General features: G+C 40.0%; 1 protein-coding gene across 3 annotated transcripts; it reads right to left on the bottom strand.

Moving 5' to 3' along the window:
- Positions 1 to 1878: 1878 nt before the first annotated feature.
- On the bottom strand, positions 1879 to 12905 carry rab28 (RAB28, member RAS oncogene family). Of its 3 annotated transcripts, XM_079479276.1 has the most exons (9): positions 12834 to 12874; positions 12441 to 12520; positions 11005 to 11101; positions 7907 to 7995; positions 7260 to 7389; positions 3896 to 3999; positions 3570 to 3647; positions 3222 to 3316; positions 1880 to 2974 (listed from the first exon to the last, which is right to left on the bottom strand). In XM_079479276.1, exons 2-8 carry the CDS (start codon positions 12513 to 12515, stop codon positions 3224 to 3226), a joined length of 666 nt encoding a protein of 221 aa, XP_079335402.1. In that variant the 5' UTR covers positions 12516 to 12520; positions 12834 to 12874; the 3' UTR covers positions 1880 to 2974; positions 3222 to 3223. The 3 variants fall into 3 exon arrangements, with proteins under 3 accessions (XP_079335400.1, XP_079335401.1, XP_079335402.1); XM_079479274.1 differs by lacking the exon at positions 3222 to 3316 and having other exon boundaries at positions 1879 to 2974; positions 12834 to 12905; XM_079479275.1 differs by lacking the exons at positions 3222 to 3316; positions 12834 to 12874 and having other exon boundaries at positions 1879 to 2974; positions 12441 to 12684.
- Positions 12906 to 15271: the final 2366 nt, after the last annotated feature.

Genomic DNA, 15271 nt, shown 5'->3' with positions numbered 1-15271 from the left:
AAAACACAAACGGAAATTTCGGACTGTATGTGCAAAGACGTTCAGTAAACACAAAAGAAGATGTTTTGAGATCATAAAATGGAAGCAAAAAAAAACTGGTTCAGTGTTTTTTGATCATCGACATTATTCAAAATATTTTCTTTTGCAGAAGAAAGAAACAAAGACACGTTTAAGAGTGACTGAAGTGTTTTTGGGGCCGCTGTACATTCTGCTCTTGGATGAAACGGTCTCAAACTATAAATACAGCGTTTAGATGGACCACATCCTCTCGTCTAACTAAAGCAAACCACTAAAGCAGGACCCTTTCAGACACAAACCTAGAGAGCAGTGCTGGGTAATCCACCCGTCTGGCACGCTGCAGGTGGAAACACAAGAACAGAGGGACACATGAAGGCTGGAAGCCATTCCTCTCTCTCTCTCTCTCTTCTGTCCACCGTTGTCTATCTCTCTCTCAATCTTGCTGACCTTGGCGTCAGCTCCACGCCCTCTTCCCGACTCGGCCCGTGTGGGGTTCTTACTGTCATCACCCTGTTCCAGCCCAGAACAAAATAAGCACATGAAGAGAGAAAAGCGCAGGGAAACGAGTATTACCAGATGGCTTTAAGCATATAAGCATTTCAGCACAAACAGGCCAGCGCTCTTCAAGCATCTTAAACTGTCTCACAGCTCCAGTTGGCCTGTCTCGCCCCGGCGCTACACCCGATTCGGTTTCGCCGTACGAGTCTGACCACCCAAACGCACATTAATACGGTCGGCATTTATTTTCACTGCTTTAACAATCTTCCTGCTTCCCTGTACGGTCCCCGTTTCAGGGTTGAGTTGGAATGATGAGTCCAGGGGCCACAGCGTCTCCTCTGTGCTTTGTGTGAGCAGGACCCTAAAACATTCCACTGTATAAAGGTCAAGGTGCTCCAGTTACAGGTCAATGTCGAAGAGACGAGCAGCACCCGGTTAATGTCACTATTAATGTCTGACATCACTCTGAAAACACTCATAAAACAGACAGAGAGAGAAAACGTCCTTTATCCACTATAATCACTCATTCTTCACACACGTGGGTCACTTCAACGAGCCCATTCACTGCTCGACTTTAACATCTCCAATAAAGTGTAATTGAAGCTCATTAAGGATGAATTACCGCTTCAGCGCCGCTCATCTCGACCCGAGAAAAACACCATGTGTACCTCTGTACTCACCTGTGTGACGTAACATCGGTATTTAACGTGTTTTGTGTGACATTAAAGTTAAGATGTTTCTTACATCATGTGTGAAATCTCTCCTCTCGTCACTCAGAGGCGTCTGTTCGCGTTATTTTCCACCATATATTATTCTTTCCTCGAGTCTTCTTCGAGTCTGTTTGAACCGGAAGCGTCTTGCCGTTGTTTTCTTTATAGAAACACCTGAACAAACACCTCGCGAAGTGACGGCGGGAAGCGCGCGCTGAAACATCATTACACGCGCGCGCGCGCGACAGTCATAAAACAGATATCAAGTCTGCAATTAAAACAAAACTGACGAATTATTCTAATAAATGAGGTTTTTGTCTCTCGTTCAAGAAATGATCATTATCGTGTGTTGGATTGACATCAAATGATTACACAAGAAAACGAATCTGATATTAAACATTATATGAAATGGTTTCTTTCTTCGTCTTGTGTGAAACTGATGAGCGCTGAACTCCATCTGAAAGTCTTCTTCTCTCCAGACTCTGTTTCTAGTCTCATTACTGACTCATATTATATTGCAGTAAATTATAGGAAGATATTTCAATGATATTAATATTGGACAATCCTCCTGACCACACGTCTATATTCATACTTGTGAACGGGACCTGGGAAAGATATATTTGGCTTTTCCAGAGGAGTAAAAAACAGACAATGATGTTAAGTGTCTCATTTATTTCTAAACTGACAACATTCTACAACACCTGCAGTTTGTACATTCAGTGTTTAAATATAAATATTCATTTCATGGATCTATACATAATCCTGACATCTCATGGAAACACAAACACATTTTACAACAGTTTGTGAACACAGCCATTCTCTGTCCAAATTTACAGCTGATTATTGGTCCAAAATAATATTCATAAACATCCAATATCAGCCATTAAACTGTCGGAAAAGACTCCTAACTGTAAGTTTATTCTTTCTGGACCGAACCAACATGAAAAAAGAAGGTATTGCTTAACAGTAGGCCTATAGTCAATTTGCAGAACTACTTAATACTGTATACCAAAGTAAATACCTATAAAAATGAATGAAGCAATACATCAAATCAAAAATAAGAAAACATCCACTAATCTGTGATGAAATCTACAGGTGTAATGCTTTGCAGTTCAACAAAAATAAAAATGAAAAATACATAAACGGTTTTTCATTTGTTAACAGTATATTTTATAAATACAGAAATACTGTGATTATTTCAGAATCATTTATGGATCAGAATGACGCAGACGTGCGCACACACACACGCACGCACACACACACGCACACGCGCACACACACACGCGCACGCGCACACACACACGCACACACACACGCGCACACACACACGCACACACACACGCACACACACACGCACACACACACACACACATCAGGGTTTGGCTCGACCTGCAGCTGTGAGATCTGGATCATAAACATCTTTTAGAATAATGTGGTTTCTCAGTGTCTGTCTCAATAATCAGCTCCTTATGATGACCAACAATCACGTCTATAATGTGATGAAGGAAGTTACACGTGTAAAGCTCAGACAGAGATTCATTTACAAAGTTAAACTGTAGAAGCGTCGCTGAAGAAATGAATCAGCTGAGAAGAAGTGCGAATTTAGCGTTTTCACTTTAACATCACACACACGGACACATGATGATGTATTGTGATCACTGTACACTACACATAGAGCTGCGTGGAGGATTGACCGCTCGCGCCACCAACTCCTGACTGTAGTTCACTATGTCTGCTTTCACCACATGCTGCACAAACACAGAGAGAGAGAGACTGAATATAATCCCTCTATTATTACATCTATATACTAGATCACATAAACACTTGTCGTAGTGGAGAACAGGTTTAATCATTCTTAAGATTTAAAACATTTTCTGGAGTATTTATATTTTATCTGCTTTGTTTGGACTATAGAAAATGTCACAAAGTCACACACACATCTTTACAAACACACACACCCACCCACACACACACACACACACTGCGCACACATACTATTATTGGACAGAGCAGATTTTGCTCTGATTAGTGTCTTGTCGGATTGGTCCCTCATCCTGAGGATAGTTCACCAACTCTGCTTTCACAATACGCTATACACGCATACACAAACACACAAAGATACACAAACACACAATGCAAACAGAAAAATGGAGAGAGAAAAAGAAAGGAAAATGAGAATTCATGCATTTAGACAAACACAACAGAGTTAAAATGAAACAAAGATGAATCAAAAACTGCACACACACCAAACAGTAAGTGACAGAACACAATGTGCACACACGCACACACGTACACACACACACACACACACACACACACACAAACACAAGCGTACACACTCACCTGTGACTGCTCCATCTCTGCTTTACTCAACTTAATGCCTAAAATCTCTGCTGCTACTCTCTGAAAACAGAGACACGCCTGTGAACACACACAAACACACACACACACACACACAGAGAACAACAAATCAATGTCAAAACATCTCATAGGACTTCTTGATTTCACATTACAAACCGTACAATAAGTTTCTACAGGATTGTAATAAAAGTGAATCAAATTGTTTTGGATAAAAGCGTCTGCCAAATGAATGAATGTTGCTTGTAAGGTTAAATGTGTGTGTGTATGTGTGTGTGTGTGGTGTGTGTGTGTGTGTGTGTTATACTCACAGAGTCTCCAGTCTTTGCAGACACAAACTGACTCATGAGTCCATTCTCCTGACAGAACCGCTGATGCTTTTCCATCTTTACTGTCCTCATGTGTTCTAGATCAACTACAACAAACACACAGAACAGTAAAAACAAAACACATTCAAATCCAAACAAGTTTGCATTGAACTCCAAACATCTGACACCATACAAACCTAAAATAGCCATCACCCTCTGTAAATATATCTGTATTTGCAGAACTTTTTCTCTATATTTTCCTATTTCTAACATGTTTATATTTTACTCTTTCATTTTGTCATTACGTGTCTTGCTGTTAGGATGTGTGCACTGCAGGCACCAATAAAACATGATTGAAATACTCGTTCACACACATCATGACACTATCTGCTCTACATTACACGCGATGTGATTCATTTAAGTCTAAATGATACAGTTCATATTAAAAGAACACAAAACAGAAGCATTTTCACAAGTGATATGATCTTTAATGAAATATGAATCTGGTTTCATCAGAAGCGTCTCACAACTGTAAAGTCTGGAGAAGAGGACAGAATATCAGCTCTGTCACCCCGAGGGCACACGCATGTACACATGTCCACACACACACACACACAGAAACCTCTATATGACCCCTAGAACACATAGCTGCCGCTCTGAGCTGTTTATCTCACCTGTGTCATGTGATCTCGTAGCTCATCGTCATGTGTGAGCTTAAATCTCAGCAGCGCTTGTCAGTGCGAGTCTGATTTAGTGATCGCGCAACAATGCCACCCCGACACTCGCAACACACCCGTCTGTGATGTCACTGCGGGGTCAGCCACAGGTCAGTGCACAGAGGTCACAGCAGAAACTCTGTCCGTGTCGTTTTCCATTTTCTGTGTTAAAGACACACCTGCAACAACATGTATGTGTGTGTCTCTAACTACACAAACAACCAGAAGCAGAAACATCAACAGACACTGACTCAAGCAAGACTTTATATCTCTCTCTCTAATGCTTGTGTGTGTGTGTGTGTGTGTGTGTGTGTGTGTAAGAGAAGATCTCTGTAACCAAACACTCATAATCCTGCAGATTAGATCTTGTTCACATCTGCGCACACACACACACACACACACACACAAATCTTTGAATGGCGCAGTGCATGACACTGTATTTTGTGTCGCAGTATTACACTACGCGTTACATTCATGAAATTAAAAGCTTCAGGATTTTGGCATCGAAGTGAAAATAAATCCTGACAGGCCTCATTCATTACTGCTACAAATCCTCTAATGTGTTTCTTTATAGAGAAAATATTTTTCCAAAAGGTATTGTTACCAAATATAGAGTTCAGAACGCTGCAGCTCAGTTCTGTTCAGTCATCGGCGAGGGGAGCGTACACTCGACACCACTGCTGCCCAGCGGGTGAGACGCGTCTGTCCACAGCGGACGGGCTCCAGGGGGCTCGTGTGTGTGTATATCACGGCCCATTTTTCTAGTCTAATCTAATCTAAACCAGCGCGTCCCGTCTCCCAGCGGTGGATCTTCTAATCTCCTCTCTGTGGTTATCAGACGAGGGTGTATCAGAGCGATCTGGAGGTCTGCTTCTCCTCACCGTGTCTACTGCAGGAAGACCCAGCAAACATCCCATCCTCTGTTTACATGTGAGCGTGAGAGATAGCGTGACGGATGGCTGTGTGTGACGGATCATTAGTAAGAGAGAGTGATGGCTACTCCTCGTTCATTTCACCGCTGATGTTTACCTAAAGCGTCGCCGCCCGGGAGCCCTGCACACACTCAAAAGCGCTCGCGCACTCCGTCACAAACACAAGATTCAATGTGCCACACATTCATACATGTAAATAAATCACCAAACAAGTCTCTGCTGCGTCTCAGCTGATAACAACATTACCATCCATATCACCCACACATCCAATATTCACCTGTTTGTAATTAAATAAAACTAAACAACCTTCAAACGACTACAAAAAGACGGATAAAGATAATAATAATACCATTTATTATGGTAATATAGAATATGGGCAAGTTTTTTTATAATATTCATGACATCACAGACAGAAGCGGGCAATTTAAATTGGGACAATCTGATATTTTTCTTTAGACGTCTGTCAGTCAGCGTCCAGATCACCTCTCATGAAACCCCGCCGGGTGATATCAGCTACAGGTGTCACGTCAGACGACATCACAGAGACCTCGGAGAAACGGTCACACAGCTTCACTCTTTCTTCCATTAGAGGGACGGCGAGCGAGCCATGAGGTCAGAGGTCAAAGCTAGCTGATGTGCGACGCTTAAGTGGTTGCGCTGAGGTGTAAACACAGAACAGTCAGTTCACGTCAACACTCGTTTACTGTGATCCAGTGCAGATCCGCACACGCATTACAAACCCATTACAGTCACTTACACAACACACACTCGACACAAATCTCTGCTCGGAGCCCATCATCTCGCTGCGTCCGTGATGAATACATGTGCATTAATGAAGAAAGACTGTACTGAGAGTCAAGACTGACGACATGAAAGAAATCTCAGATGTAGACTTCATCATTAACATGTTTGTATTTGAGCAAGATAAAGAGTTCAAATGAAACCACACACGTTCATGGTTTGTGTGTTTGTGTATTGAGTGAATGTGTGTGTTATTTAGCACTGGGCACATGTGTGTGTGTGTGTGTGTGTGTCATACAGCTTTATGGGCTCTCAGGGGTGATGAAAGCCAACAAAAGCCCCAGTGCTAAAGAGGCCACACAAGACGCACACACACATGTGAAATGTCCATTAATACACACCAATAAAACACAATATCAAACACATACATTATCATCTTCTTCACTGGCGGACACACACACGATCCATGTGTTGGAGGCACATGTGTGAAAGTCTCATATGTTTTGTGGAATGACAGCAGCTCTCGTGTGTGTCGGGTCTAATGGTCCGTGATCTACCACACAGGTTGAGAATGGCTGCTGGTCTCAGCAGCACCATGTGGACCAATATTTACCCAGCGATTCAAGCAGCACATGAAGTTAAACTTTCCACACACATGTCATTGAAGATGCTCACATGACCCTCGTCCTGTGCTCTGATTGGTCACAGGTCAGAATTAAATAAAGTTCTGCACGTTTGAAACTTTCCTGACCGTATCAACAAACCTGTCTAACAGCTAACAGACGCATACAACCTTAAAACACACTTTTAACCGTTCGATCACATTCTATAAGAGCAAGGTGAGATATTCAGCTTAAGTATAGAACCGCAGAATAAATCAAGAATAAATCACTATCACAGTGCTCCAAATCTGTTTTTGCATGAGTGTGTTGGTTTAAGCATTTATATGAATGTGTGTGTGTGTGTGTGAATACTTACTCTTGTTTCCGATCAGTGATATCACAGGTTGTGTGTCAGACTCTTCATTGGTCTTTCTCACCATGTTTAGCCAGTCTTCAAGATTCTCAAAACTCTGAGAATTAGTGATGTCATACACCAGGAAAACACCCTGCACACACACACAACACAACACTTCATTTGTGTAAACAATCACAAACTTTTTGTCATTAGTCACATTAGTAGAATTGCACACAGTTGCTTTTATACACTTTGGGGTCTTTTTATGGTTACAACACTGCCTCAGTAGCCAGCACACTAGCTTTTAATACTGATGTCAATCTAACCTCACCCTAATGCCGGTGTCATACTTTTTCATGTGTTCATGACCGTACGCGTACAGCCGAATACACAGTTTCTCAATTCCTCGAACGCAAAGAAGGGACTTGTGTTCTCACGGAGACAGGCAGCCTCGGAAGAACGAATTTAGATGGCTGCGCCACCATGACTTATAGGACTTCAAGCGAGTTTGGTAAGCGCAAGTATGCATTCAACACATCCTTGATATCAAGAACAGATCCGGGTTCGACAAAATTAGCGTCACACACACTGTACACCGTTCCTTTGCGTACACTTAACTTAACAAGATGTCAGATAAATCACACTGTATGTGTGAGAGAGAGAGAGACCTGTGCTCCATAGATGTATTTGTCAAGCATTTTTCCTCCAATCGTCTGTCCTCCAATGTCCCACACCTGTAGCGTCACATTCAGATTCCCTGTGTCATGAAAAAAAGGATGAGTGTGAACACACAACACAACAGCTCACAGCCAAATATAACAGACACACACAACAGAGAGACAGAGAGACTTAAGGGCAAGGATGTTCCTTAATACTTGTTCGTCGTTGTCTGCGTCGACAGGCAATGACCACTAGGGGTCAGTCTCCACGTGCTTATTACTTGTGTAACCAAGACAAGAGCCGAAGAAGAAGCAGTGATCGCTTGAGAAGTATAAGCAGTAGGGTGGCCATACGTCCGGATTTACAGCCCCCTGTCCGGCGCAGCCTCAAGCCGGACACTCATTTGTCCTCCTTTGCGCTGAATCTGCTTTAAAAAACGCGCTGTTAAACCTTTATTGGGACGAAGCTGCATAGCGTCTGACGCCGTAAGATCTCTGGCCAAACAAATGATTGGCTGAAAGAGGTGTCAAATAAATATCTGATAGATCATTGGTTATAAACGTAAACAAGCCTCCACGACGTGGAAGTGGAGTCCACGTACTGGCTACGTCAAACGTCACATCATAACGTTAACATGCCAAAACACCAGACGTTTAATCCGGAATGGACAAAAGCCCACGCATTCATATCGAAAATTATTAGAGATGCTTTCCATGGATTTTGCACACTATGCCGCTGTGAAGTGGACGTTAGTAGTAAAGGGCCATTGACCGACATGCCAGCACTGAAAAACATAAAGGTAACCGATGAGCTGCTGTGTCTTGAATAATACAAATACTGTGAACAAACACGTTTTGCCTCTTCTGTTACACATAGGTCTACATCAAGATATGTTGTTGATCAAATTGTCTGGCAATGAATAGAGTAGGCTATTTCAGAATCACTGTATCATGATACCATCGATATGATAGACAAAATTGTATTGTAGTTGCGAGTACACCAGATGCATTTATTCTTGCCCCAAAGTGTCCTCCTTTTTGGTGTTATGGAAATGGCCACCCTAATAAGCAGTGATGGCAGCAAGTAAACAGTCACTTTTGTAGCAGCTTGATATGTTAAATACAGACGAACAAATAATTTACTTAGAAATTCATTCGGAAATGCGTTTGAGTAAACATGACGCTATCGCAAAGTTTTTTGACCTATGGGAGGGGTTCAAACAGACCAATCACAGCGCTTGCAGTCTGCGTTGAGTTGGCACGTTGTTGTTTAGAGAGGTGCACGTCAGGCTACGCACAGCCTACGGCGTAGGTCCCCCGCACGACCATACATTACGCTTTATCACAGTCAAAACATTCAGATTATACAGCAACAGGTTTACATAGTAGAATCTAAATCACATGCTTGTGTCAGTGCGGGTGTGTGTGTGTCCATCTCTTCCTCGTCTTCACGTGCTTCTATAAAGATCTTTTCTTTATTTATTCTATAATTCAATCTTTACGGTAAGGCCAGCGGACACTGAATGTGCTGACGCGGTTAACTCTCTCTCTCTCTCTGTTATGGTGAGTGCATTAAAACAGGAACGTCCCTGCATGAGAACAGCCCTCAAAATAACCCGTCAGAGGAAAGTAAAGAGCTTATTTAATATGACAGAAACAGATCGTCTCTGTTCAGAATTAAAGTGTCTTCACAGCAGACGCTTCATATTTAAATTCATTCAATCACAAACTTTTTTCACCTTTTTCTTTTCTTATTTTCACATGTAAGTTAAAAAAACTAAATACATAAACGATATACACCGGAATTAACCAACTTTGATGCATTGAGATATTAAATCAGAAATTAACATTTTAATTCACATTAAAAAAATGATATAATTTATCTTAATAAATATATACAAATATGAAATATAATATAAAGAGAGAGAGAGAGTTTTCGTATGTAATAAAACTGAAAAGAGGCAGACACACACACACACACACACACACACACACACACAGAGGAGTGATTCATTCAGGTCCTGTACAAATACACACATGAGAAACATTCTGAACATTAGTGTGCAGATTCAGAGAGAATATTTATTCTGATTCTGAACTATTCACAAACTGCCAATAACCATCAGTCTGAACATTCAGATGCACTATTTATTCTTTACCGTGCACTTCAGCACTTTACTTTATAATGTTGAAAAACTTTAACATGAACCATACAAAACAACGTATTCTCATGTACAAGAATGCACAATGCAGTGTACAAAAATATTAAAATTGCACTGCAGTCCATGTTATCAAAAAAGAGATGTTTGACTGTATATGGGTCAATGACAAGACGCTCTTTTTGTGTGTCCTTGTGGTTTAATTACATTTAAAAGGGTTAAAAATAAAACCACTTCAGCTAAACTTGTTGACAATGACCTTTGGCTGTAGAAGCAACATGGTCAAGTGGTGTAACTGGTTTGTGTCAATTGGAACCAGTATTTTTCATAAAATATAAATGTAAGAGAATTCATGTGGAATAAAAGAGAAACATCTAGTTTAGTTTTTTAACCATTTTTACATAATTGGTCAAATATTATTTAGAAAACAAAAGGTGTTTTCAGCATATGTCCCAATAAACATTGCAAAAAAAGCATTACATTTCAATTTTGAGATAACTCTAATAAAATCTATCATTTTAAAATATATACCTTAATGTATGTTTACATTCTATCTAGACATTTGACTTTACAAATAACATTTGCACCGTTTTTATGAATGACACAAAATCAACATGAATACAAAGTACATTTTTAACTATCTGATCCATGGTTTTAAAAGATTTTTGAATGCCTAACCTGGACCACCCTTTTTTGTCACTGACCCAAATAGCAATAAAAAGCATTTCTCTATCTCAACATAATCATCATTACACATGCAGTTCTATCATCTTCACCATTTACTGAGCGACTAAAGAGAACATCGGTGACACTGCAGGATTATTGAAGTAAAACTTTCAACAGATTAAAAGAAACAATCATCAGATATGTCAATAAAAAACATATAAAACCTGCTGATGAAACAGATCCCTTGTGTATAAAGTCTGTGTGTGTGAGATCATGTCTAACCTGGCAAAGAAATTCTCTTGAGGAAGAAGTCCAGCCCTATCGTCTGTTTATACTGTTTCCCAAAAGCCTCCTGTGCGAAGCGGGTGGAGAGAGATGTCTGAAACACACACACACACACACACACACACAGAATGTATGTTAAACAAATGAATGAAAAATGACAAACATCATAGCCATATAAAAGTGAATTAAGATCATTTGATATCACCCGTAAGTATGCTAAGAATACTGTACGTGTCAGGCACGATGATGCACAAAGACAATGTCAATTCTATCTCGCTCTGCAATAACTCTAGAACTATACGGAGATGTAAGCAAGGAGTTTGTTTAGTTAGTGCTGTTTCTAATACTGGGACTACAAACACACACTTTGATTGTAATGTTTCAGCGGTCTGGAGCGGCTGTGTGTTCGTGAGAGGGTCTGACTGATCTAACCGGACAGGGCAAATGCTTTCCACATGCTGGATCCGACCGGACACACGTTTGTGTTGGCGTAACGGTAGCGCGGCGCTGTCCGGTTCCCTTCCACCCTAAATGAGGTTTAAACAACCCCATCCAGAGGCAGAAGGGATTATACACGCACGGCTACCCAGAAACCTCTGCTGTGCTGCCACACAAACCAAACACAGAGATCTGAGAGAAAAGGGATTTGTCCTGTGGTCAAGACATTTCTAACCGGCCATATGTGATCCTTCTGCAAACTCAGCCCATGTCCCACAGTTTCACAACACTGGAGCCACAAATGTCCACAACTGTCAGACCGATGCAAAATGATGCAGCTGTTTAAAAGAGTCAATCTTTACGTATTGTGCGTTTGTTGTTTTACTGGGAATTGGAAAATACAAAATATAGATGTATGTTCCCACACCTGTGGAATTTAAATGCACTGAAGACCATCTTAACAAACCTATGTCATTTTATCACATAAATGATTTCAATAATGATCTCATATCTACACAACAGAATGAATGAAGGGCACTCCCTAATAAACACTTGCATTTTTAACACAGAAATTACTTCTACAGTAAACTTTAAGATTTAACAATAAAAATACAAGAATATTCAAAACGTGCACACTGCTTGAAGGATATCACAAATTGTTTGTTTAAAACAAAGCTATGGATATGTGTTATTGCACATAATCAGTGTTTATAATTTAATTGAAAAACAGCTCATTGTTACAATAGTAAACCGCAGAATAATCCACAGACAGGAGGTTATTCATCCTAGTGTTGGTGATTTATTACTATTGTGAATGTCACATGTAACGTTAGGCTGCGATGATCGTTTTTAATGATCGACTTTTATCCTAGTGTTTTATATTATATGTATGTATTATGGCCTATATTTATACTTACTGTGGCACATCTGTGTATGTTATATTTACAGTGGTATATTTTTGTATTATCGTATGTTCGTGTTGGTGTATTTTGTACCTTTCCAGACGCTCCGTCTCCTAGCAGCACGATCTTCAGTTGTCGCTCCTGAATCTCCTCCTCTGAGTCCGACATCACCACTACAGCAGCAGCACAAGCCAACACAAACAAACAATCGAACACAAACAAACAAACAGAAAGAGAAATCAAACACACGGGTTGAGATGGATAAGAATTAACAGCTGCGGGTTAATCTGTTCGCTGAAGAAGTCGCCGCCATCTTTCCTCAGCGCAACCATCGCGCGCGCACACTTCAAACACAAACGAGTTTAACGCCAGCGGGCACCGACTCTAATCTCATGATCGTTAACAGTTATATCGATTAAAGTTGACAGTTATCAGTTTAATGCGGACAGAAGGAGGTTCGGTTGTTGTAGTGTCGATCTTGCTTACCCGCTGCATGAATGGACTCGTCCTCTGTGACGCTCCCTTGTTGCCGTGGTTACGTGCTCTCATGCGCGCGATGAGTGTGAAACGGCTGACTGAAGTTCAAATGTGAATGCGCTCATAGATCCGTATACATACTGTCGGCTATTTCCTCAAACAAATCAATAAACATTTACACAATGTTTAACTTCAGCCTATTTTGAGTTTAAATGATATACAGCAAACATGTTTTGTTGACTTTTATTGTCTTTGACAGGTAAAAGTGAGCTCGAGACCACTGCACACATCTGTTCATTCATTCTGTTGCATTATGTGAGGAACTATTAATGACAGAAAGCACAAGTGAAATAGTCTAATGGACCTCACCTAGCTTTTAATTTGACTTAATTTGAGTTAGAATTGATTTGTTTAACACTGGTTCAAACTGTAGTGGCTTCTGTTAAACTTGAAGAGTAAATTAGCGGTTATTCCACAGGCCGAGTTGGTACGCGCGCCTGGATGAAAAAGAACAAGACTTCTTTATGGATTCGTGTAAAAGGCCGCTAGTGAAACAGCAGAAGATTCAATACCATCTTTCATATTATCACAATCTGTGTACATTAATAACATATTTTTGAAGTTTATTCTTACGTTTAGATATTGTTCCAATTAGCCTATAATTCTTAGCAGGTAGGGTAAATTACATTATACATGTTAAAATCTAATTAACAACAATTTAAGACTTGATGATATTATTAATATAACATTGAAGACGGGTACGCACTTACATTTGTACTGTATGATGCTCGGCCGGGTGTCATATCATGACGGGTGTGTTTGACACACACTAACTTCACAGACAACACATGACTCGCTGATGGATTAATGACACAACCAGAAAATATGTCGCTACCGCCTGTTATTTTCTTCTCTTGATTTATTGAATAAATGAGTAAAAATTAGATTTAACAGAAGCCCGGACCCGAGTGTGGAGACACAAACGTTTTTAACTAACAACAACAATCAAATATATTAATTTCATCATCACTTTAATTAATTTTAATATTAATAATTATGTACCTTCACACAGAAGATTCTTCAACTCCATTAAATGATGATGCGAGTTTCTATTTCGGTAAATATATACTGCAGTGTCATACTCTACGCATACATATAACCCTCAACAATAGTGTCATTTCTATTCTCATCTGTTTGAATCTGTTTATTTCATTTCAAAAGCGCGAACACACAACCGGTTAAGAATTTCTTTGTGCGCAAAAAAAGTATTTAAAATAAAAGAGAATCATTCCGTCATGTAGGATAAAAGTGATAAAAGAATTAAATCACGACAAAAAACGTATATGCTATATTATTTATTATGGTAAATTGTGCTGTTGGCATTATATATTAGTATTCTGTAGTACATACTGCGCATACTTAAGCTATATTAAGGATACATAAAAAGAACACTCGCCTATAGTAGGCTAACAATATTGTATCTAGGATTACAATTTACTATATTAAATACTACTACCGTGTTTTACGTGGGTTATGATTTTACAAATACCGAAGAAGAGGTTTTAGATCTTAAAGTGATTGGTCGAAAATTAAAATTCTGTCACGAATAAGGCTTGTTCCAAAAACATTTATTTGTTCGGATTTATTTGTGCTAAACAACTAGAGGAACCTAATTCTTGACAAAATGCTCATTTCTGAGGTAGTATCCCTTTAAAAAAACATTCAATAAAAGTCGTGTTATTATTAAGTCTGCATTATTTTTTAATTTAGCCTAGCGTGATTATGCTAATTATTTTATAGTGATATCTGCTCGTCGGATAGGGGATTCTTTTACACATTATTCTTGAGGAAATGTGCGTCTGTCCGTTTTGTTTTCGGGTCAATCTTAACACGGCATTAATGGCAGATACGTCACAACACGTCAGGCTCAGGCGGGAGTGTAATGAGACGTGATCATTAGAGTCGATCATTACACTCGGGATGCTGTGACATATTTAACTGTTAGAGGCGTTAGGTTAAACACCTGTTAAGCATTTCCACGCGTGAAACATCTGCTTCACATCACAGATCCACAGCAATCCACCGGCTCCTCTTTCACGGCCACTTTATCTGCTCTGTTACTGATGTCCAGCAGGTACGATAGGCCTGCAAAGAGATTCACGACGGGCGACCAAATAACAGCACGTGTGCTGAACAAATATCATTCAATTAGGAGATAAATGGACGTCTGCAGGTGGACGATTGTGACCCGCAGAATTGAAGTGTCTGAAATGCCAATTTTCTCTCATTAAATGGGAAACTCGATCTAGAACAACAACTGCCTGAAGTCCGTGCGCGCGGGAAATGATTGCTCTGATTACGCGCCATTATGTGTGACAGGCGCGCTCTATTAGCGTGTATAAAGAAATTGTCCTTGACGTTCAAAATTTTACAGAAAATATACAGGC

The sequence above is a fragment of the Barbatula barbatula genome, assembly GCF_947034865.1.
Source record: "Barbatula barbatula genome assembly, chromosome: 18".
NCBI lineage: Eukaryota > Metazoa > Chordata > Actinopteri > Cypriniformes > Nemacheilidae > Barbatula > Barbatula barbatula.
The sequence above is the reverse complement of the archived record's forward strand: the minus strand, read 5'-3'. Positions and strand labels throughout refer to the sequence as shown.

Bases quoted from the DNA above. Each gene is read 5' to 3' on its own strand.
- rab28 (XM_079479274.1), bottom strand. From the start codon at position 12,515: ATGTCGGACTCAGAGGAGGAGATTCAGGAGCGACAACTGAAGATCGTG. The intron at 7,390-7,906 runs GTCTCTCTCTCT...GTGTGTGTGCAG, and splicing joins AATACATCTATGGAGCACAG to GGTGTTTTCCTGGTGTATGA. The intron at 3,648-3,895 runs GTGAGTATAACA...GTGTGTTCACAG, and splicing joins CTGCAAAGACTGGAGACTCT to GCGTGTCTCTGTTTTCAGAG.